At 39.1% G+C, this 20,922-nt stretch overlaps 7 protein-coding genes and 2 non-coding genes across 18 annotated transcripts; 7 read left to right on the forward strand and 2 right to left on the reverse strand.

The window, feature by feature from the left end:
- The first annotated feature begins 134 nt into the window (after positions 1 to 134).
- Positions 135 to 3,486, forward strand: MAP1A (methionine aminopeptidase 1A). 2 transcript variants are annotated; one of them, NM_130087.4, is made up of 15 exons: positions 135 to 507; positions 723 to 773; positions 857 to 1,027; positions 1,134 to 1,209; positions 1,470 to 1,517; positions 1,631 to 1,675; positions 1,772 to 1,871; positions 1,997 to 2,048; positions 2,135 to 2,176; positions 2,276 to 2,337; positions 2,422 to 2,520; positions 2,624 to 2,697; positions 2,782 to 2,851; positions 2,942 to 3,007; positions 3,115 to 3,481. In NM_130087.4, the coding sequence occupies exons 1-15, from the start codon at positions 434 to 436 to the stop codon at positions 3,279 to 3,281; spliced, it is 1,197 nt and encodes a 398-aa protein (NP_182049.1). In that variant the 5' UTR covers positions 135 to 433; the 3' UTR covers positions 3,282 to 3,481. The 2 variants fall into 2 exon arrangements, with proteins under 2 accessions (NP_182049.1, NP_001325142.1); NM_001337118.1 differs by having other exon boundaries at positions 261 to 507; positions 2,782 to 3,007; positions 3,115 to 3,486.
- Positions 3,487 to 3,609: 123 nt separating this feature from the next.
- Positions 3,610 to 5,669, reverse strand: AT2G45245. Of its 4 annotated transcripts, NR_143777.1 has the most exons (4): positions 5,222 to 5,669; positions 4,968 to 5,091; positions 4,068 to 4,251; positions 3,629 to 3,935 (listed from the first exon to the last, which is right to left on the reverse strand). It is a non-coding gene; the product is annotated as an other RNA (non-coding RNA). The 4 variants fall into 4 exon arrangements; NR_143778.1 differs by lacking the exon at positions 5,222 to 5,669 and adding an exon at positions 4,366 to 4,480 and having other exon boundaries at positions 3,666 to 4,251; positions 4,968 to 5,031; NR_143779.1 differs by lacking the exon at positions 5,222 to 5,669 and having other exon boundaries at positions 3,797 to 3,935; positions 4,968 to 5,030.
- Positions 5,071 to 5,671, forward strand: AT2G45243 (uncharacterized protein). Its single transcript, NM_001337119.1, has 2 exons — positions 5,071 to 5,311; positions 5,400 to 5,671. The coding sequence occupies exon 2, from the start codon at positions 5,423 to 5,425 to the stop codon at positions 5,507 to 5,509; it is 87 nt and encodes a 28-aa protein (NP_001325141.1). The 5' UTR covers positions 5,071 to 5,311; positions 5,400 to 5,422; the 3' UTR covers positions 5,510 to 5,671.
- A 163-nt stretch (positions 5,672 to 5,834) lies between these two features.
- AT2G45250 (integral membrane hemolysin-III-like protein) lies at positions 5,835 to 7,439 on the forward strand (the record flags this gene model as incomplete). 3 transcript variants are annotated; one of them, NM_130088.3, is made up of 5 exons in its annotated part: positions 5,835 to 5,924; positions 6,082 to 6,446; positions 6,527 to 6,610; positions 6,846 to 6,940; positions 7,044 to 7,439. In NM_130088.3, the coding sequence occupies 4 exons, from the start codon at positions 5,839 to 5,841 to the stop codon at positions 6,923 to 6,925; spliced, it is 615 nt and encodes a 204-aa protein (NP_182050.2). In that variant the 3' UTR covers positions 6,926 to 6,940; positions 7,044 to 7,439. The 3 variants fall into 3 exon arrangements, with proteins under 3 accessions (NP_182050.2, NP_001324110.1, NP_001078062.1); NM_001337120.1 differs by having other exon boundaries at positions 5,839 to 5,924; positions 6,678 to 6,940; positions 7,044 to 7,404; NM_001084593.1 differs by lacking the exon at positions 6,846 to 6,940 and having other exon boundaries at positions 5,839 to 5,924; positions 7,044 to 7,404.
- Positions 7,440 to 8,082: 643 nt separating this feature from the next.
- AT2G09600 lies at positions 8,083 to 8,586 on the forward strand. 2 transcript variants are annotated; one of them, NR_143743.1, is made up of 2 exons: positions 8,083 to 8,267; positions 8,358 to 8,586. It is a non-coding gene; the product is annotated as an uncharacterized misc_RNA (transcript). The 2 variants fall into 2 exon arrangements; NR_143744.1 differs by having other exon boundaries at positions 8,106 to 8,515.
- Positions 8,587 to 8,764: 178 nt separating this feature from the next.
- On the reverse strand, positions 8,765 to 10,850 carry AT2G45260 (myosin-4 protein (DUF641)). Its single transcript, NM_130089.4, has 2 exons — positions 10,652 to 10,850; positions 8,765 to 10,375 (listed from the first exon to the last, which is right to left on the reverse strand). The coding sequence occupies exon 2, from the start codon at positions 10,311 to 10,313 to the stop codon at positions 9,036 to 9,038; it is 1,278 nt and encodes a 425-aa protein (NP_182051.1). The 5' UTR covers positions 10,314 to 10,375; positions 10,652 to 10,850; the 3' UTR covers positions 8,765 to 9,035.
- GCP1 (glycoprotease 1) lies at positions 10,784 to 14,248 on the forward strand. Its single transcript, NM_130090.5, has 13 exons — positions 10,784 to 11,257; positions 11,352 to 11,396; positions 11,576 to 11,650; positions 11,830 to 11,926; positions 12,021 to 12,111; positions 12,199 to 12,248; positions 12,387 to 12,577; positions 12,676 to 12,761; positions 12,871 to 12,946; positions 13,021 to 13,104; positions 13,182 to 13,296; positions 13,380 to 13,468; positions 13,564 to 14,248. Exons 1-13 carry the CDS (start codon positions 10,958 to 10,960, stop codon positions 13,705 to 13,707), a joined length of 1,443 nt encoding a protein of 480 aa, NP_566039.1. The 5' UTR covers positions 10,784 to 10,957; the 3' UTR covers positions 13,708 to 14,248.
- A 135-nt stretch (positions 14,249 to 14,383) lies between these two features.
- On the forward strand, positions 14,384 to 16,844 carry RAD51C (RAS associated with diabetes protein 51C). 2 transcript variants are annotated; one of them, NM_130091.2, is made up of 9 exons: positions 14,384 to 14,652; positions 14,865 to 14,951; positions 15,054 to 15,176; positions 15,259 to 15,292; positions 15,375 to 15,445; positions 15,524 to 15,750; positions 15,861 to 15,992; positions 16,078 to 16,144; positions 16,241 to 16,844. In NM_130091.2, exons 1-9 carry the CDS (start codon positions 14,478 to 14,480, stop codon positions 16,414 to 16,416), a joined length of 1,092 nt encoding a protein of 363 aa, NP_566040.1. In that variant the 5' UTR covers positions 14,384 to 14,477; the 3' UTR covers positions 16,417 to 16,844. The 2 variants fall into 2 exon arrangements, with proteins under 2 accessions (NP_566040.1, NP_001189749.1); NM_001202820.1 differs by having other exon boundaries at positions 14,384 to 14,724; positions 16,241 to 16,510.
- Positions 16,845 to 16,871: 27 nt separating this feature from the next.
- Positions 16,872 to 20,859, forward strand: AT2G45290 (Transketolase). 2 transcript variants are annotated; one of them, NM_001337121.1, is made up of 8 exons: positions 16,938 to 17,594; positions 17,777 to 17,867; positions 17,957 to 18,062; positions 18,145 to 18,427; positions 18,517 to 18,665; positions 18,760 to 18,913; positions 19,005 to 19,979; positions 20,499 to 20,859. In NM_001337121.1, the coding sequence occupies exons 1-7, from the start codon at positions 17,112 to 17,114 to the stop codon at positions 19,962 to 19,964; spliced, it is 2,226 nt and encodes a 741-aa protein (NP_001324258.1). In that variant the 5' UTR covers positions 16,938 to 17,111; the 3' UTR covers positions 19,965 to 19,979; positions 20,499 to 20,859. The 2 variants fall into 2 exon arrangements, with proteins under 2 accessions (NP_566041.2, NP_001324258.1); NM_130092.3 differs by having other exon boundaries at positions 16,872 to 17,594; positions 19,005 to 20,826.
- The last annotated feature ends 63 nt before the right edge of the window (positions 20,860 to 20,922 follow it).

Here is a 20,922-nt window from a genome sequence, read left to right on the forward strand (position 1 = left end):
TTGAGCTAGAAGATGAAGCTTGTGACCCTAACCTTTCAAAGACAGAAGGAGAGTGGTGTGCTCTGTCATTTGAATTACGATGGCCAGATTCTCTTGCTTTTTCATTGCTTGATCCCAACCTTTCGAAAACAGAAGGGGGCTGCTGAGGTTTTTCTCCAGAACCCAACCGCTCAAAGACAGATGGTGAAACCTGAGACTCTTCTCCCGGTGAATTTTCAGATTTTAGAAAAGAATAAATAATGAAGAATTATTAGTCGTTGACAAAACAAAAAAGAGAATTATTTTAGTCACACGACGTCGTTTAGAATATGTTAATTTTCATCAAGTCTTGGATAAACCCTAGACTCGTCTCTCTATTTCTCTATCAAAATTCACACCGGCGATTTTGAGATTGTTCTCTGATTGGCTTAATCCGAGAGAATCAAGGAATTGAATGGCCAGTGAATCAGATGCATCGAGCATTGCTACTCTTTCCTGTGCTCGCTGCGAGAAGCCTGCACATCTTCAGTACGTATTTACTCTTCTTCTTCCTTTTCTCTATTTGACTTGCATAGTTGGTAGTCAATTTAGCTCCAAAGTTCGAGTTTTTAATAGATGATTTCGATAACTGTTGCTTTTAGTATATGTTAGAGGAATGGGATGCTGATGTTCACATGGATTCATGGCTTTTTAATATGCGTAGTTTCATTATTTATGGCTCTTGATTCGAATTGAACTCGCAGGTGTCCGAAATGCATAGACTTAAAGCTTCCTCGTGAACAAGCCTCTTTCTGGTACGTGTCTGGCTTTAACCTTTTTTGATTTGGTGAGTCTTTAGTTCTTAAGTTTTGATTTTTCGTTCTTATGTCTAACACAGCACTCAAGAATGTTTCAAGGCAGCTTGGAGCTCGCACAAATCAGTACATGTGAAAGCTCAGCTGTCTTCAATCGGTGATCAGAACTCTGATCTTATTTCTCAAGGCTGGCTCTATTGCGTCAAGAAAGGCCAGGCTAGAACACCTAAGCTTCCACACTTTGATTGGACTGGGTTTGTAACCAATATTACCCAGTGTTCTTTGTTGATTAGATATTGTGTAATGTTTTTATGTTGATACTTCTTCTTTGGACTTCTTATATCTTCTTGCGTTGTATAGGCCTCTAAAGCAATATCCCATATCTACCAAGCGTGTTGTGCCTGCTGAGATTGAGAAACCTGACTGGGCAATTGATGTAAGTGCCCTGATCTGGATTTATTTTTCTGCTGCACCAGTACTCTACTACTAGCAAAGTTGAATTTGGATTATTTCGTCTTGGTTAGTGTAATAGTTATTTAGCTAAGAATGACTTCGTCTCAAGACTTGTACTTTTACACGAATTGATATAAACAGTTCCCTGTGCTTTGTCTGTGTAGATCTCACTTGTCTTCCAATGACTTGCAGTGACTTTATAGTTTCTAATATTCCCTGTTATACTTTCTACCACTTTTTCAGGGGACTCCCAAAGTTGAACCGAATAGTGATCTACAACATGTTGTTGAGGTTGGTGATGCCTTGATAGATTAGCCTCTACTCATTCAATTGTCCTGAATCCGGAGCCATGAACACAAATTTTTATCTCATTGTCGCTAACAAGGTCTTTTGTTGTCTTGTAGATAAAAACGCCTGAACAAATCCAGAGAATGCGTGAAACCTGTAAAGTTAGTGTTATTTTCTTTCCTTCCTGTAATGCCAGTGGACTACATTTCCCACTGAGCTTTTTTCAAGATTTTTATTTGAAAATATTCTGTTATCAGATTGCCAGAGAGGTCCTGGATGCAGCCGCTAGGGTGATTCACCCCGGTGTGACTACTGATGAGATTGATCGAGTAGTTCATGAAGCAACTATTGCAGCAGGTTTGTGTCTGTTATGATTCACTGTTTACTTTAATCTTGTAGATTTTCTTATCCTTTTCGGAAGTCAATCACTCAAGATCATCACAGCAACATTATAACTATTGTATAATCTTATGTTCTGGCAGGAGGATATCCATCGCCCCTCAACTACTATTTCTTTCCGAAATCTTGCTGCACGTAGGTACTTCTTTTGTGTTTACGTTATCACCCTACCATGTTTTCCCTCTGCTTATAAAGTGTATGTTCTGAATATTCCCTTTCAGATCTGTTAATGAAGTAATTTGTCATGGAATTCCGGATGCTAGGTATGCTCTTACTATCTAGACCTATTTGAGCCTTTCTGACAAAATAGCTAAATGACCTAGGAAATTTTACGCTAATCACTCGTGCTTTAATTGCTTAAGGAAACTAGAAGATGGTGATATAGTAAATGTGGATGTAACAGTCTGTTATAAAGGTTGCCATGGTAAGTTATTCTCCTGCTGAAAAAATGATATTTATATTTGTTGCTTGTTGAGATTTGCCGTCTCATGGAATGATTTATCGGTAGGTGACCTTAATGAGACATACTTTGTTGGAAACGTTGACGAAGCATCACGTCAACTGGTTAAGTGCACATACGAGTGCCTGGAGAAAGCTATAGCAATTGGTAGGTGCTAAGTTCTTACCTGCTCTTAGCTTTTATGTTTTGACTGTAATATATTCAAAAATTGAGAAGAGATGCTAAGACTTTCTATGCTTGTCTCTTTCAGTTAAACCTGGAGTAAGATTTCGTGAAATTGGAGAGATAGTCAACCGCCATGCTACAATGTCTGGGTTATCAGTGGTAAAGTCTTGATTTCTTTATAGGCTGTTTAGGATAATCACAGCACCTGTCTGTATACTTAAAAACTGACTTGTGGTTAAACAGGTGAGATCTTATTGTGGTCATGGTATTGGAGATCTCTTCCATTGTGCTCCAAACATTCCTCACTATGCAAGTATCCTTTGTTACTTTAGAATTTCGTGAGATGGTATGTTGTTGTCTTGTTAGTCTATTCCAGTGTAAACGTCCTTAACCTCAAAATCAGGAAACAAAGCAGTTGGAGTGATGAAAGCAGGTCAGACTTTCACAATCGAGCCAATGATCAACGCAGGTGAGTTCAATGTTAAATGTCCTTAACCTGCATTCGTTAAATGTTTTAAATTTGTTACTCCATACTTGAGTTATCTATTTACAACCATAAGGGCATTGTCATGATAGGGGGGTGGAGGGATCGAACATGGCCTGATGGATGGACTGCAGTTACCGCAGATGGAAAACGCAGCGCTCAGTTTGAGCATACCCTATTGGTAACGGAGACTGGTGTTGAGGTTTTAACAGCGAGGCTTCCTTCATCGCCTGACGTATATCCTTGGCTTACCAAGTGATTAAGTGTTTGGTTCCTTTTTGGTTGTGATTCGTAAACTTGGGAATAATAGTGTCATCTTTTTGCCATTATAGACCATTTGATGTTGTTACCTTGTTGTCTTTGTTTATGTAATTTTATTATTACTATCTGAAACTGAATCTTAAAGACAGAGTCATACTGTTTCAAACCTATTTTTATCACCATGAGAACTTTTTTGCTAAAAACGTCTGAAACTGAAATACTGACAACAAACGAAATAAAAAAAGTTTTGAGGTCGCTTGGCTAGGATATATCACAAGAGACTTGCTAGTTGCTACTGTCATCGAATAACGATCGACCTAAAGATGTTGAGACGAAGAAGATATTAATTCCATTTTTTTTTAACAATAGATGATACATATAGGCTTGCTTATAACAAAGAGAAAATAAAAGTTGCACAACAAAGTGGGAAGAAGCATTAAGAGAGTTCCTGAGATCCTTCACTCAAGGACCTTCACACCAGAAACATAAACTCGGCTTTGAATGACACTGCCACCAATCCAAAACCCAGGCATAACCATAAGACCAACTCTTGGGTTCTCTTCTTTTTCATCCACAACTATGTTCTTCACAACACTTTCCATGTATGAATCAGAGAACTCACTACCCTTTTTCACTTGGAAGATCTTTGCAGCTGGATCAAAAGAGTAAGCAAGCCTATGCAAGATCCATATCGACTTTATGGAATGTTAACAATCCACAGAACAAACATATCAAACAAAGCGACTGTGACATTTTCTTTGGAATGCAAAGCCTTAAGTGGTACCTTTCCTGTATAATGTAACTGCGGCTTGCTATGGCTATCCACAGATGTCTTTGGATAAAGTTTTGGAAGACGAGGTTGTTGAAGATACAGGGGAATCACAAGTCTTTAACTTGCTTAATCCAGAATTTGTAGACTTTGATACTTGTTTAGATCCTATCACAAACGAACTTCCAACTTCCGGTGACTGAAAAAAAGATGCAAGTACAAAACTTTATCAAATAATAACATAGCTAGCAACATGTATACTATTTGAGTTTTTTTAGAGTTTCTAAGCCAATCAGAAGGCTCTATTTCGTACCCACTCGCAGAAAGAGCGCGTTGAGCGAGTGAGAGCGATTCTGTGGGTAAACCCCTTTCCAATTCATGACTTTTTTTATCGACGCACATCTCTCCAAATTCTCTATCGCGTGACTCTTTTAGTTTTTTTCCACAAAACCAAATGAAACCGAACCGAAATCAGTTTTAATTTCAAAACCAATGCAAACCAAACCGAATCAGCAAATAGTGTGAAGCAACAATTCTGGACAGAAATTTTCTCAACATCCCAACAACGGGAAAAAGAGAAAACACCACAACTCAAAATCACAAAAAAAATATCCAAGAAAATCACAAAAGCCTTTGACCCTTAAATTGCACTACAACTCAAAAATCACAGTAAACTTTCAAATTGCAAAAATCTCAGAATCAAAGCCAAAGAAGATTCCTGAAGATTTCTACTTCCATGGCATCCAATAGATGAAGAAGAACATGAAAAACGACCGAAAGAGCTTAGCTTTACTAGTTTTAGTAAAATTTCTCGGCAACAAAGTGACACATAAAAAAAGATACCAAAAAGAATTGTAGATTCCATAAGAACAAGGACGATTTGCAATAATTAAGGTTTATACAGATTAGACTTACCAGTTGAAATCTGAAAGCATGAATCTCGTTGTGAGCTCTTCGTGTTTGCCTCGTCCTTTTATTATCTTTCTTATTTTCTCTTCTTTGTGTGATTTCAACTCACCAACTTTTATATTTTACTCTGCTGCTTCGAGATCAACGCATTAAAAGTAATGGGGTACATTTAGAATATTTAGATTTTAAGGGGTTGAAGTTGTAATTTTGAAGAAGTGGAAGATCAATAAAAAATAATAGAAGAACAGAGACGACGAAACCTGCCGGAGAACTGAGGAGAGAAAAAAATCCGTCGAAAATGGGAATTTGAATTCGTCTTCTGTTGATCATCGCTTCACTTCTGCTTCCAGGTCTTCATCGGAACCAATCTCACTTTCACTCTCTAATTTCTAATTTGAAAATCGATCTTATCAATTGTGTGTGTGTGTTTTGTTGCAGAGCTTTTACTCAGAAGAAGCTTGATGATCTCAAATCTCTCTTTGTTTCCCTCGCTTCCAAGTCTCACAGCAATGACCAATACGTCTCGTACCCTGTTTTCCAGGTTTTGACAAAAAAAAAAATTGTGTTCTGTTCTCATCTGGTTTTTGTGGTTGATAGTTTTGAATTAAGCCTTACACGATGTGTGTCGGAATAGTGTCCAAATCTCTTGTTTTTCTCAAACTCGCAAAAACTCACCAAAGGAAACTCAACAATTTCACTCGGGAGTGTTGTTCTTCACTTGTGTTTTTTTTGTTGGTATCAACGTGACTGAAAAGCATGGGCCATAGAATGCGATGCTATACAGTATGTAGAGGGAGTAAGACTGGCCCGTGAATGCACATAATGGGCCTTAAACTGGCCCATCAATGCTTTACTCTCCTCTCTAGCTAGCGAGGAGATGAGGAAAACACCATCTCTCGGAGCGGAACTGCTCTGCTCGTATTCTCTCTCTGATCCATCTCCATCACCATCTCCGTTCTCCAGGTAAATTGTTTTGCTTCGCGCTCCTCCGATTGATTATTCACTGATCAGATTCCAATAATTATAATCCTGAGTCCTCGTATGGTTGATATTGAAGCACCGCAGATCCTCTTTGAACCTGTTATTTGTAAGCTTCTTCTTAGTTTCTCCTTAATCGCAGTGAAATGGAGATTCCGGAGGGGACACCAAAAGATTCAGAAAAGGCCATCGAACAAGATACAGTATCATCAATTGGGGTAAAGAAACCTCCAGTGGACTCTCCAGCCACTACTAATGCTGCTAGCGGTCGACTTGTTTATGTCCGGAGAAGAGTGGAGGTTGACACATCCAAAGCCGCTGCTAGCACTACTAATCCGAATCCGCCTCCTACTAAGGCACCACCCCAGATACCTTCATCACCCGCACAGGCACAGGCACAGGAACCAACCCCTACCAGCCATAAGTTAGACTGGGAAGAGCGTTACCTTCATCTTCAAATGCTTCTTAACAAGCTTAATCAATCTGATCGGACCGATCATGTTCAGAGTAAAGCTCCTCCCAATATCACTCTAATTCCTGACCTTGATGCGCTTTTGTTTTTATAGATATGTTTCCTCTGTTATTAGTGCTTTGGTCACTTTCCTCCGCCGAGCTTAGCAAGCATGCTGTTGACTTGGAAAAGAGGTCTATTCAGTTCTCTCTCGAGGAAGGTACTCTACTCCTTTGCTTCCACTCTCTCACTTCCTACCATTGCTGAATCATATCTGTTTGGCACAGTTCTAGTTGACCATCCATAAGTGGATTATTCATGCTGCTGCTTAAGCCATTTTTTCCATATCTGCTGACAACTATATAGGCTTTAGTCACATGCTTTTAGGTTTGTAGCTATGAACCATCTGGAATCAAGTATTTGCTAGAAATAATGTTGTTGATCCTCTGGTGCAGCGAGAGAGATGCAGCGCGTAGCAGCTTTAAACGTGTTAGGAAGGTCTGTGAATAGTATAAAATCTACATCAAATGAGTGAAGGGAAATGGGCAGCGTAAGTGTTGTTAGTACTAGTCACTTGGCTTCATTAGATTGTCTTGAATCATCTTGGTCTCTGTTAGACTGATCAGTAGAAACATCTTGGTGTCTATTTCCAGAACACATGTGGTGGAAAGGAGAAAGGGCAGTCAGTAATGAGGCAGAAAGGAGCATTATCCAAGATATTGTTACAGCAGTGATTGTGACTCGAAGAGAAGATATATATATTTGACAGGTATCCATATTTTGTTCTACCCTAAGAAGGATTCATAATCTGGAAATCATACTATTAGTAAATCATTTTGGAGAGATGCTCCCACGAGTTAGGAGATTTCAATAGATTAGATTAGATCCCTCCAAAGGTCTTGATGTTAAACTCCTGAGACTTGGGCTTAAGATCCCATTGCATTCTGTATCTATCTACTTACACCTGTACTTGAGACTCAGCCTAATACTACCAAGTCCATTGCATTTTCTGTTATCCCCCTGTTTTATATATAGATTTGAAGAGATGAGATTTTTAAATTGCTAAAAAAGAGAGTCTCTACAATTTCACAAACTTGTACCAATTTCAGAAAAGCAAAATGATTGGACAAACTTGTACCAATATATTTCACATGTTTAGAATATATTCAACTCACTTAGTGCGATTCTTTGAATCAAGTTTTCAGTTATAAGCTCCAACCTGTAAAAATGGTTGCAGAACAAATGATGAGGAAATTTTTTAGTATCACAAAGTCCAGATTCAAGTTTTTTTCAATTGTATCTAAAACACACACAACTTTCAGATTGAATAAAATCTGAATTTCATTCTCAGTAGGGGCTAATATAAAAATGACAAAAAGAGAGGAGGAGGATAGGAGCTATATGTCTACTATTTTTATTTTTTTAGCCAATGAGAGAGCTCCACTTCATACCCCACTTTTACCAATCGTGCCATTTCACAGCCAGTCTCACCCATGTCGCGTTGAGCGCGTGTCTACGATTTCTAAAGGGGTTAATCCACAAAAATCATTCCTTTTTGGATCCACGCACCTCATTCTCAAAAACCCATCGCGTGTCTTATTTTTTTTGGTTTTCTTCTCTAAACCAAAGTAAACCGAACCGAGATCAATTTGAATTTCAAAACCAATGTAAACCCATAAAAACTGTGAAAACAAAAAGCTCGGCCACTGTAACAACAAAAATGGAGACGACACAACTTCGAAGAGAAATCAACTCGAAATAGCCAAGAGAATGTTCGAAAACCCCCTCAAATCCGATGCTTCCTTTGATTCCAACCTCCAAAAGCCCATCTGCTCAAATCTCCATTTCGAGGACGAGGACTCGAGGAGTATTACAAGGTACCTCTATAGAATCAATGGCTTCAATGGATTTTGAAACTTTACTTCTAATAAACACCATTGTAATGTTTTGTTGTGAAATTGTGTAAGGAACAAAGGATAGTGAAAGCTGAAGAGTGGGATTCGTTTATGGAGTTTCAGAGTAAGCCATTACCTTTCAGAGTTTTTTTGCTTATTTTAGAATGCAAATGACGTTGCTTCTAAATATTATTTCTTCTCAATCATTCATGCTCTGTTTTCCTCTCTTCTTAGGCTCTGTTTTGGTTTTTAATTAGTGCACTGTTATGTTGCATATACATATACCATCGCCTTAGTGTAGCATATAGTAGATGATAAAAGATATTATAAAATGTGAATATACAACAATTTGCGAAGTATAAAAAACAAACATATTTATGCACATCAATAAAAATTCAGAAATCAATAAAAATTCACTCTGAAAACACAGAAAATTCATAAGTGTTTATTATTCTTTTCAATATATGAGAGGAGGAGCTCCCCTACTATTTTTATTTTTTTAGCCAATGAGAGTGCTCCACTTCATACCCCACTTTTACCAATCGTGCCATTTCACGGTTTATCACAAGAGACTTGCTAGTTGCTACTGTCATCGAATAACGATCGACCCAAAGATGTTGAGACGAAGAAGATATTAATTCCTTTTTTTTTTTAACAATAGATGATACATATAGGCTTGCTTATAACAAAGAGAAAATAAAAGTTGCACAACAAAGTGGGAAGAAGCATTAAGAGAGTTCCTGAGATCCTTCACTCAAGGACCTTCACACCAGAAACATAAACTCGGCTTTGAATGACACTGCCACCAATCCAAAACCCAGGCATAACCATAAGACCAACTCTTGGGTTCTCTTCTTTTTCATCCACAACTATGTTCTTCACAACACTTTCCATGTATGAATCAGAGAACTCACTACCCTTTTTCACTTGGAAGATCTTTGCAGCTGGATCAAAAGAGTAAGCAAGCCTGTGCAAGATCCATATCGACTTTGCAAGTTTTAAGAAGGCCTGGTAAAACGCAGTCCTCGGGTGCCCACCTCCTGTCACGTAGTCACGCTGATCTAGATTTCCAAAGAAAGAAGCTTCCATCTTTGGGTGGACCAAGAGGAGATACTTGCTCCTGCAGAATATACCAAAGTTGGAATCAGGGTTTGTACCTAGAGCATCTAGTGGATCCATGTCCTTGAGAGCAAGAAACTGGCGGAAAAAGGTGTCTGTGTCATCATTGGCCATAACCGCAGCACTCTCTGAGTTTACTGAGAAGTTCTTCTGCTGAAACCCACTGAACATCCTTTGGCATATGTATGATTCAAATGCATATTTCTTGTGAGGCCTCTTGGCGTAAACAACATCAGGCTCAATAGAATTGGCTGCAGAATCAAGATCCCATCCTGCTGCTTTCATCATGTTGATTAGCGGCTTGGAGAAATCGTGCACGGCTTTAGCAGCAGCTTCGTAAGTAGATACATAGAGTTCAGTAGTTAAGTCAGGAAACTGCATATTTCCATCTCCATTAGAACCTTCGTTTGTAGACATTCCTCTTAACTTAAGATTCTTCTCAAGCTTAAGCCGTTTCTGGTTTGCTTCCTCAATCTTCTGTAGCATCTGCGTGATCTCAGAATCCTTGTTCTGAATCTCAGACTGAAACTTCTTCACCATAACCTCATAAGTCTTCAACAAACTCTGCTGCTCTTGGATCTCTGCAGCTAAACGAGAGTCTTGTGGAGAGACACATACAGGTTTGGGGTTATTCTCTCTGTAAAAATGCTTCATTTCGGAAAGATTCTTGAGTTCAGAAATGACAACTTTGTCCGCTGCCTGAATCTTCTCGGGATCGTAAGGAGTATGAGCACTTTGAAGCTCGATATAAGCAGATTTCAAAGACGAGATGTTTCCGAAGAGATTGGAGATAAGTGCTTCCATAGCTTCAGGATTCTGATTGATAGACTCTTCCATTGGTTGAGGATGGACTTTTTGGTTGTTGTTGCTCTCACGGAGTTGGGTTTCTTTCAACCCACTTGGTAGCATACTTGAAAACCACCAAACCAATTTGTATTCTCCTAATCTCTCTAATTCAAACCTAATTTCTCCTGCAAAAAAATGTCTTAGAATCAAACTTGTGGAACAGAAGAAGACTCAATTTGAAACATTTTGTGTTTACAGATCTCGAAGTGAATTATCATTCAAATGAAATCTAGCTATGGAAAATGTAAAAAATAAATTTCACAAACCCTAAAGATCTTTCGACAGTGTTCATTTCCAGATAAAGTTCACAAGCTTTTTGCAATTTAGGTTTGTGGTTAGACAATCAGCTGTTATAATTTAATCTGAATCTAGAGAAAGAGATCGAAAACTAAAGAGATCACCTGGATTTGGCTCCGTGTGTGTGTTTATTCACTATTCAGACCGGAGAACAAGTTACGCGGTCGCCGGAGATTTAGCCGGAGGTGAAGGAAATACAGAGAAAGGTATATACTTACTTTTCTAGGAAGTGAACGGAAATGGTAAAGCTCATTATTTTTCTACTTGCTTAAAACCTCTAAACCAGGACCCAATCACTATGGTCAAATTTAAACCGGTTCTGATTTAAACCGGATTAGGCTGCAATCCAAACCTCAGCTCATCTTCTGCACACAGCTCAAGTTTCCGTCTTTCTCTTTCGGTTCGGTGAAATGGTTCGTCTGTTTCTTACACTTTCTCCGGCGATTTCCCGATTCAATCTTTATCCAGGAATCTCTATTCTAGCGAGAAATAATAATTCTCTCAGATTACAAAAACACCATAAGCTTAAAACCAAAACCCCGACTTTCTCGTTAATCTCTCCTTCATCTTCACCCAATTTTCAAAGGACACGTTTTTATTCTACCGAAACAAGAATTTCCTCCTTACCCTATAGCGAAAACCCGAATTTTGATGATAATTTGGTTGTTCTGGGTATTGAAACGAGCTGCGACGACACTGCCGCAGCTGTTGTAAGTCCGTTTAATCACCTTTCTTCTTCTTGTCGTGTTAACTTATAGTATTAGTTTACTGAACCTTTCTGATGTTGGAATGTGTGGCTTTTAGGTGAGAGGTAATGGTGAAATTCTCAGTCAAGTCATTTCTTCTCAGGTAACGATCACTCCTTTGCTTTAGTGGATTCTTTGGCGTGCTTTTCATGTTTAGAAGACTCCAGTAATGACTTGAATACATAGTTTTGTCTGAGAAAGCCTTTCACTTTTAAAAATTTCTATCCTTTATATGATTCGTTAAGTTTCACCTGTTCTGATCTCGGAATTGGCAACATTAAGGCAGAATTGCTTGTCCAATATGGAGGCGTCGCTCCTAAACAGGCTGAAGAAGCACACTCCCGAGTTATCGATAAGGTAATATAGACTATTCATCGTTACAAAGCATTGCATGACTCGATAACTCTCAAGTATCTAGATTCAGTCTTTGTTCACAATTGGTCCAGATTCTTCATTTTGCCCTGAGATGTGCATATTTTTAGGCCGGTGGGGTTTAATGCTAACGGCACACAAAAATGTTGATTCATCGGTTGCAGGTTGTGCAAGACGCGCTTGATAAAGCCAATTTGACCGAGAAGGATCTCTCTGCTGTTGCTGTTACCATTGGACCTGGTTTGAGCCTCTGTCTACGTGGTAAGTTGGAGAAATAAGAATCCACTCATTGTACTTTGGAATGATGAGTGTTGTTAGAGTACTTAGACACAAGTGTTTATTTTGAGTTATACAGTTGGTGTGCGCAAGGCTAGAAGAGTTGCTGGTAACTTCAGTCTCCCAATCGTTGGGGTGCATCACATGGAGGCTCATGCTCTCGTTGCTAGGTATTGCTTAATCTGCTCGCGTTATGGTTTTGTTCCCATTTTTTGAGATTTGTGACTGGCTCATCAGCGTCTGATTTGTCTATGTAGATTAGTGGAACAAGAATTAAGCTTCCCTTTCATGGCATTGCTTATATCAGGTATTGCAAAATCAGTTAAGTTTAATGTAAGTGAGAAACTATCATCTTAGTGAAGTTATTCTTAAGCAAAATCAGTTTCACCGTAGGGATTAGGTTTCTATCTAAACTGAAACGCCCCTTTTCTTTTTTTCTATTTAGGAGGGCACAATCTTCTAGTTCTTGCGCATAAGCTTGGTCAGTACACACAACTTGGGACTACAGTAGATGATGCTATAGGTGAGGCATTTGACAAGACAGCTAAATGGCTCGGCCTCGATATGCACAGGAGTGGTGGACCAGCTGTTGAAGAACTTGCTCTGGAGGGTGATGCAAAGTCTGTTAAGTTTAATGTAAGTGACAAACTAGTTGCTGGTTGGTTAGATATCTTTTTTCATGTTCTACTCAATGTTCACATCATTTCTGTGATATTGTTTACCATGTTTATCAGGTTCCAATGAAATATCATAAAGATTGCAACTTTTCTTATGCTGGTTTGAAGACACAAGTGAGGCTAGCCATTGAAGCCAAAGAAATGTAAAATAGTGAGATCTTATAATCAGCTTCGGAAATTGTTTATCAGCGTTGTGTCACATATGCTGAAGCTTTGTGTTACAAAAATATTGGTCGTTTGCTGGATGTGCAGTGATGCTAAATGTCCCGTCTCTTCTGCAACAAACGAAGACAGAAGAAACCGTGCTGATATTGCCGCTTCTTTCCAGGTACAAATTTATCTCCGGTTTTAATGTTCTAGTGAAATGCTGATTTCTAAACATTTTCAGTTTGTATGAACCAGCGAGTAGCTGTCTTGCATCTGGAAGAAAAATGTGAGCGAGCAATAGACTGGGCATTAGAACTAGAGCCTTCTATTAAACATATGGTGAGGTTTAGAACAAGAAAAAGAAACCTCTGTTTTGCTTGACAAATGCTTCTAGACTAATATTGACTAAGCTTCAGGTAATCTCTGGTGGTGTTGCTTCAAACAAGTATGTACGACTCCGACTTAATAACATTGTCGAAAACAAAAACCTGAAACTTGTTTGCCCTCCTCCTAGCCTCTGCACAGACAATGGTAAATAGAGTTTGAAATTCTCCTACTGATCAAATTAGAGACACAGAGAATAGAAACTAACAAGTATTCATTAGTCTCACCAGGAGTAATGGTGGCTTGGACTGGTCTCGAGCATTTTCGTGTAGGAAGATATGATCCACCTCCACCTGCAACTGAACCTGAGGATTATGTGGTACTTTTTCTTAACAAAACTCGGTACTTGTAAAGATTCTATTGTTTGAAAAACTGATAACTTGGAGATTGATGTTTTGTTGGTTATGAATTTAGTATGATCTTCGACCGAGGTGGCCTCTTGGCGAGGAGTATGCGAAAGGAAGAAGCGAAGCTCGTTCTATGAGAACTGCACGGATCCATCCGTCACTTACTTCAATCATTAGAGCAGATTCTCTTCAACAACAAACACAAACGTAGCAAGAAGATTGTCTCCTGTAACTTAAAACCAGATATCCAAATCCTTGTATTCTTTTCACTGAGGAACAAACGCTTTTCCGGTTAATTTAATTTCGTTCAATCATTGGTCCCGGTTAACCTAAACCGTGTCTGGTTCATTATACTTTTTAGTTTATTCCTAGTTCCAACATTAAATGGCGCCAACATTGAGGAGAAAAAAAGAAGCTTGCAGAGATCAATTTTTCTCTAAAGATTCAGTGGCCGTGAGGAATTCTTTCAGCTTCAACATATGCTCTAATCTTCTCAGGCAGGGAGTAATGATGCCTTTGCTCGTCCATGGAAAGTCATGGGACGTCTTTTATCGATAAATCGGTTGTGGAGCGGAGTGTTCTGTAGCTTCGAGGCGGTCAGAGATGGATTTCCGGTCAAGAAGATGTGGAGAAGACCAATCGATTGTCACAGAGTCTGTTCTGCTAAGGAGTTTTCAAATGGATTTGAAGAAAAATGGCAGGCTTCATTGTTTTAAGGTTGTTGGTCTCAAATCCATTTGTATCTTTGCCCATTTTGGGCTTTAAATGAAAAGTTGTTCGACGAAAAAAAAAGGGAAAAAAATTAAAAAAACGTAAAAAAAGTTGCAAATATGGATCGAACTCACGACATTAGTAAAATTTAGATGTCGTTGAACCACTAGACTACTGAGAATTATACGATTTTTAATCCAATAGTTTTTAAATATTGATTCAACGATAGGGAGTTAAAAGACTTTCATCGTTATATATGTGGCGCCAACAATGATTTCATTTGGGCGGCGTAAATCGCCGGCGATTGAAGAAACTTCACTCGCGACTTCAGTCATGGAGGCATGGAGGTTACCGTTATCGCCTTCGATTAGAGGAAAACTGATATCGGCCGGTTATACTTGTCTGTCTTCGATTGCTTCCGTCTCTTCTTCTGATCTCGCTCGAGGTAAATTTCTGCTTTACCCTAATCTTAGAAGATTAGAATCTGTTGCTCGTTTTTCTCTGATTAGCACAGACAGTACACCTCAATTGATTAGTCCTTGGGTTGATAATTAGGGTTCTATTTAGTCTCTTGTTTAAGGCTTATTTCTGGAATAATTCTATATATGTGTGTGTGTGTGTTTTGAGTCATCTTTGATATCGTTGGTGTGTGAGTAGATGCAAATATCACAGAGGAGGAAGCATTTGAGATTTTGAAGCTGGCTAATCAAAGTTGTTGCAATGGAAGCCGTTCACTCATAAATGGTAACTTGATGAACTCCTCCTTGGAGCTATGTTGGTGGTTTTTCTCCTTCTTAAATGGTTCACTCAAGGATTCTCTTTATGAAATTTTGTGACTAAACAAAGGAGCAAAGAACGCTTGGGATATGCTTCACGAGGAGGAGTCTTTGCCGCGTATTACTACATCTTGCTCTGATCTTGATAACATTTTGGGCGGTGGAATTAGCTGTAGGGATGTTACAGAGATTGGTATGTCATCTCCATTATCATTCTTTCTCTGGTCCAATTTGAGATCATTAAGTGATTTAGTGGTTTGCTTATTTTCTCAAAGGTGGGGTACCAGGGATTGGCAAGACTCAGATTGGGTAAATCCGCTTCACTGCTTTCCTCTACTTTCTCATCATCATCAGAGTGTTTCCTCTTCTGTTAACTTCGATCTGGTTTCAGGATCCAGCTCTCTGTGAATGTTCAGATTCCACGTGAGTGTGGTGGTCTTGGAGGGAAAGCTATATATATCGGTATGTTTCTTTTAGTAGTGATGACTAATGCCTTGGTTGATCACTTACTTGGTTGTTAATGCTTTTTGTATGCTACAGATACAGAAGGTAGCTTCATGGTGGAGCGTGCTTTACAGATAGCAGAAGCTTGTGTAGAGGACATGGAAGAATACACAGGATACATGCATAAACATTTTCAAGCAAATCAAGTACAAATGAAACCAGAAGATATCTTAGAGAACATATTCTACTTCCGTGTCTGCAGTTACACCGAGCAAATCGCATTGGTCAATCATCTTGAAAAGTTCATCTCTGAAAACAAAGATGTAGGTATAATAATTTTGAAGTTCCATCCCGTTGATTTGCTGCTACAAGTGTATATTGTGACATAATTCGGCGGCTCACTAAGACTCTCTTTAATCTTTCATGGTTGCAGGTTAAAGTTGTAATCGTAGACAGTATCACCTTTCATTTCCGTCAGGACTATGATGACTTAGCCCAGAGGACACGAGTGCTCAGCGAAATGGCTTTAAAGTTCATGAAGCTTGCCAAAAAGTTCTCACTTGCGGTAAGAAGAAATGATCTAATTCACAATACAATCCTTGACTAGCTTAAGTGGAGGTTCCTAATCAACTCTTATGATCCAATCTCAGGTCGTGTTACTAAACCAGGTGACCACAAAGTTTAGTGAAGGCTCGTTTCAACTAGCGCTTGCTTTAGGTGAGCCAAACTCAAATCTACCATCTCAGTTTGCTATTATCATCATCATCATTCATTTGTTATGATACTTAAATGGTCAACTTGTGCTGTTTTCAGGCGATAGCTGGTCTCATTCGTGCACCAACCGAGTCATTCTGTATTGGAATGGTGATGAGCGTTACGCATATATCGATAAGTCCCCTTCACTTCCTTCAGCTTCGGCTTCATACACTGTAACCAGTAGAGGTCTAAGAAACTCATCCTCGAGTAGCAAGCGAGTCAAGATGATGTAATGACACACCACGACACAGTCACAAGGACATGAGTAAGCTTTCTCCGGTTTAGTTTTGGTTCAGTTCTTGATTCCATTAAACTGCATGAGTTTTTTTCGGCCCAATTGTTTCATAAAGCCCAAATGGGCAAATATTCGGTACAAAAGAAGGTCATAAGAAGGCCCACTAATTGCAAACATAACAAGAAAAAATGAGCAAAATAAAGACACGTGCTATGCAACGTGGGATGTTGAGAGAAAAAAAGGTTTCGTCAGCTACGCCGTCACCGACTGGGTCAATACCGGAGTTGGTGAATTGGTGACTAAAATGTATTTCCTAAATCTAAAGCAATTTTGCCCCCAAAAAAAAAAAAAATCTAAAGTAATTAGGTTCTTCACCAACCCTTGTCATAACCATGGCTTTTGCTTAACACACCAACCATGCCGCATTGTCAATCTATTTTTTACTTAAATTAAATTATTATTTTAATAATTAGCGTAAAAAGCAATGATTAGTTGAAAATTAAACAAAAGAATTAGATTCGAAAAATTGTTAAAGCCATAGAGCATCACAGCCGTCAAGATTGTGTCCTTTCTGAATCCAACGGTCAGATCGAGATCTCATTGGTTTATTAATAGCAACAGTCTCCTAAAATAGGTTTGCAGAGAAGCTTTCTCTTCTATTTTCTCTCTCTCAGTTAACCAGAGAGAGCATCAATGGCTTCTACTTCTTCTCTAGCGCTCTCACAAGCTCTCCTTACACGAGCCATCTCTCACAATGGCTCTGAAAACTGCGTCTCTATACCAGCTTTCTCTGCTCTCAAATCCACTTCTCCACGCACCAGTGGCACCATCTCTTCCCGTCGACGAAACGCCTCCACGATCAGTCACTCTCTCCGCCCTCTGGTTCGTGCAGCCGCCGTAGAGGCAATCGTGACAAGTTCTGATTCGTCCCTGGTTGATAAGTCGGTGAACACGATCAGGTTTCTGGCAATAGATGCGGTTGAGAAGGCGAAATCAGGTCATCCAGGTCTTCCTATGGGCTGTGCTCCGATGTCTCACATTTTGTACGATGAAGTCATGAAGTATAACCCCAAGAATCCTTACTGGTTTAACCGTGATCGTTTCGTTCTCTCTGCTGGACATGGATGCATGTTGCAATACGCTCTGCTTCACCTTGCTGGCTACGACAGCGTTAGGGTTTGTGTTCTCTTACTCTGCTTATTAAGTTTGTATCCTTTTAGTTTACATTATTGAGATTACATAGTAAATACACAGATTGTTCCGTTTCCCTGCTCATTTGGTGATTTTTGGAGTCTTGAGATTTAGAATTGTAGAACCAACTTAAGATTTGCTGAAGCAGTGTTGAAGTTTTTTATTAGGAGGAAGATTTGAAGAGCTTCCGTCAATGGGGAAGTAAGACTCCAGGACATCCTGAGAATTTTGAGACTCCTGGTGTTGAAGCCACTACTGGTTAGTTAGATTTTCTCTGCTTCTTTTGTGTGTTTTAGTTGATGTTGATCTTTTGTAATATAGCATTGCTTGTATTTGCCAACATGCAGGTCCTCTTGGACAAGGTATTGCAAATGCTGTTGGTTTAGCTCTTGCGGAGAAGCATTTGGCTGCTAGATTTAACAAACCTGACAATGAGATTGTTGACCACTACACGTAAGATTTTGACTCCTTCAACGGCACTTTTATTGTTATCTTTCTTGGATTGTGATGTTGTAAACTGACTGCTTTGGATTAGGTATTCGATTCTTGGAGATGGTTGTCAGATGGAAGGGATTTCAAATGAAGTTTGCTCTCTAGCTGGTCACTGGGGACTTGGAAAGCTAATCGCTTTCTACGATGACAATCACATTTCCATTGATGGAGACACAGATATTGCTTTTACCGAGAGCGTGGACAAACGCTTTGAAGCTCTTGGATGGCATGTTATCTGGGTAAAGAATGGAAACAATGGTTATGATGAGATCCGTGCTGCCATTAGGGAAGCTAAGGCTGTAACAGACAAGCCCACTTTGATTAAGGTATCTGCACACTTTTTTTAGCCATGAACTCATTAAGCAACGTTTGATCTCATGGCCTTTGGTGTTAATTGTTTTGTGGCATGGTTTAGGTCACTACTACAATTGGTTATGGTTCTCCCAACAAGGCAAACTCATACAGTGTCCATGGAGCTGCGCTTGGTGAGAAGGAAGTTGAGGCTACCCGAAACAATCTTGGGTGGCCATATGAGCCGTTCCATGTACCTGAGGATGTCAAAAGGTAAGTAGAACTTAACTATGCACTTCTATTTATGGTTATGGTTGTGGTATGAGAACCTGCTTTGGTAATTTACTATAATTCTTATGTTTTCTAGCCATTGGAGCCGTCACACGCCCGAAGGGGCTGCTCTTGAAGCTGATTGGAATGCCAAATTTGCAGCTTATGAGAAGAAATATCCGGAGGAAGCTGCAGAGTTGAAATCTATTATCTCAGGTGAATTGCCCGTTGGTTGGGAGAAGGCACTTCCTGTAAGTAGAACTTTCTGGTAATCTATAACGTTTTATCAGTATTCTTCATATATAAGGCTCTTATTTTAGGCAACTTAAAATTTTCATTTAGACATATACACCAGACTCTCCGGGTGATGCCACCAGAAACCTGTCTCAGCAATGTCTTAACGCACTTGCGAAAGCTGTGCCTGGTTTTCTTGGTGGGAGTGCTGACCTTGCATCTTCCAACATGACAATGCTTAAAGCATTCGGCAACTTCCAAAAAGCCACACCTGAAGAAAGAAACCTTAGATTTGGTGTCAGGGAACATGGTATGGGAGCTATCTGCAACGGCATTGCCCTTCACAGCCCCGGTTTTATCCCTTACTGCGCAACTTTCTTTGTGTTTACTGACTATATGAGAGCTGCAATGAGAATCTCGGCTTTGTCTGAAGCTGGTGTTATATACGTTATGACCCATGACTCCATTGGTCTTGGAGAAGATGGACCAACCCACCAACCCATCGAACACTTATCCAGTTTCCGTGCCATGCCCAATATTATGATGTTCCGTCCAGCTGATGGGAACGAAACAGCCGGTGCATACAAAATCGCTGTCACAAAACGTAAGACACCTTCTGTCTTAGCCTTATCTAGACAAAAGCTGCCTCAACTTCCAGGAACATCTATTGAGAGCGTCGAGAAAGGTGGATACACCATTTCTGACAACTCAACCGGTAACAAACCCGATGTGATCTTGATCGGAACTGGATCAGAGCTAGAGATTGCTGCTCAAGCTGCAGAGAAGTTAAGGGAACAAGGCAAAAGTGTGAGAGTTGTTTCCTTTGTATGTTGGGAGCTTTTCGACGAGCAATCAGATGCATACAAGGAAAGTGTTTTGCCATCTGATGTATCAGCTAGAGTTAGTATCGAAGCTGGATCGACTTTTGGATGGGGAAAGATCGTCGGAGGAAAAGGGAAATCGATTGGAATTGATACGTTTGGAGCAAGTGCACCAGCAGGAAAGCTTTATAAAGAGTTTGGTATCACCATTGAAGCTATGGTTGAAGCAGCCAAGTCACTTATTTAAAAAAGTATCTTACAGGTACTACCGAGGTTTGCATTTGAAGTAAGAGACATTCCATAAGCATTATCTTCTTTGTCCAAATAAAAATATACTCCTTCCAATCTTTTTATAAATGATGTTTAAAGCTTTCATTTTGGTTTTTAAATAAATGATGTTTTAAATTTTCAATGCAAAATTATTTTTATTGGTTGATTAAATAAATGATGTTTTAGGCTTTTATTTATATTTTTATTGTTTTCTTGTAATTAACATAGTTTTGATCTTTGTAAACAACAACTCTATTGTACTTTTATTCTTGATTAGTTGATTTTATTTCGCAAAGACATGTAATCCTTACATGTTAATTGCAATCGTCTCAACTAGTCTTACATCTACTTTGTAGTCTAATTGGTTGACACAAAAGGAATTTACGGAATTCTGTCTAGAATCTTTCCATTTTTGCTTACAAATATGGCACAACCGGAAATTCCCTTACTTATTTATGGAAAAACAAAAGTGTCATGTGTTATATATATTGGTCCCTTTTTATGTTTGTAGGGCTATCACTACCAATCCACAATGGAAGATTCACAACCGTGTACATCACGTAACCTAGATCATGCCGAAAACTCCACAGCAAGCATTCCTCTTAAACTCATCTTCGAAATACTATCGAGGCTTTCGACGAAATTTATCATCAGATTCCGATCCGTGTCGATGCTGTGACGCTCTATCATCGATAGTAAAGATTTCGTCGACGCCTTTCTGAATCCTCTTTTTTCAATGAAGACTCTTTTTTTAGTCCGCTTTATGGAATAATACTTATGTTTTAACGTAATGAATCTTTATATCTATTTGTATTTTTCAGTTACACTTTTGTTTGGACGTTTTGTTTTCAAAGAACTTCTCAAGTTTTCTTTTCCTTTTTTCTTCTTGTAGTTTGCCTTGCTCGTTGGTGAATACACTACATTAATTGAGGGCA

This window comes from Arabidopsis thaliana, chromosome 2 (genome assembly GCF_000001735.4).
Source record: "Arabidopsis thaliana chromosome 2, partial sequence".
In the NCBI taxonomy this organism is placed as follows: Eukaryota; Viridiplantae; Streptophyta; class Magnoliopsida; order Brassicales; family Brassicaceae; genus Arabidopsis; species Arabidopsis thaliana.

Bases quoted from the DNA above. Each gene is read 5' to 3' on its own strand.
- AT2G45260 (NM_130089.4), bottom strand. From the start codon at position 10,313: ATGCTACCAAGTGGGTTGAAAGAAACCCAACTCCGTGAGAGCAACAAC.
- RAD51C (NM_001202820.1), top strand. From the start codon at position 14,478: ATGATTTCATTTGGGCGGCGTAAATCGCCGGCGATTGAAGAAACTTCA. The intron at 15,751-15,860 runs GTAGGTATAATA...TCATGGTTGCAG, and splicing joins TCATCTCTGAAAACAAAGAT to GTTAAAGTTGTAATCGTAGA. The intron at 15,993-16,077 runs GTAAGAAGAAAT...ATCCAATCTCAG, and splicing joins CCAAAAAGTTCTCACTTGCG to GTCGTGTTACTAAACCAGGT.
- MAP1A (NM_130087.4), top strand. From the start codon at position 434: ATGGCCAGTGAATCAGATGCATCGAGCATTGCTACTCTTTCCTGTGCT. The intron at 1,676-1,771 runs GTTAGTGTTATT...TTCTGTTATCAG, and splicing joins GAATGCGTGAAACCTGTAAA to ATTGCCAGAGAGGTCCTGGA. The intron at 2,698-2,781 runs GTAAAGTCTTGA...GTGGTTAAACAG, and splicing joins CAATGTCTGGGTTATCAGTG to GTGAGATCTTATTGTGGTCA.
- GCP1 (NM_130090.5), top strand. From the start codon at position 10,958: ATGGTTCGTCTGTTTCTTACACTTTCTCCGGCGATTTCCCGATTCAAT. The intron at 12,762-12,870 runs GTAAAATAGTGA...CTGGATGTGCAG, and splicing joins GCCATTGAAGCCAAAGAAAT to TGATGCTAAATGTCCCGTCT. The intron at 13,469-13,563 runs GTACTTTTTCTT...TTATGAATTTAG, and splicing joins CTGAACCTGAGGATTATGTG to TATGATCTTCGACCGAGGTG.
- AT2G45243 (NM_001337119.1), top strand. From the start codon at position 5,423: ATGATCTCAAATCTCTCTTTGTTTCCCTCGCTTCCAAGTCTCACAGCA.
- AT2G45290 (NM_130092.3), top strand. From the start codon at position 17,112: ATGGCTTCTACTTCTTCTCTAGCGCTCTCACAAGCTCTCCTTACACGA. The intron at 17,868-17,956 runs GTTAGTTAGATT...GCCAACATGCAG, and splicing joins TGGTGTTGAAGCCACTACTG to GTCCTCTTGGACAAGGTATT. The intron at 18,428-18,516 runs GTATCTGCACAC...GGCATGGTTTAG, and splicing joins ACAAGCCCACTTTGATTAAG to GTCACTACTACAATTGGTTA.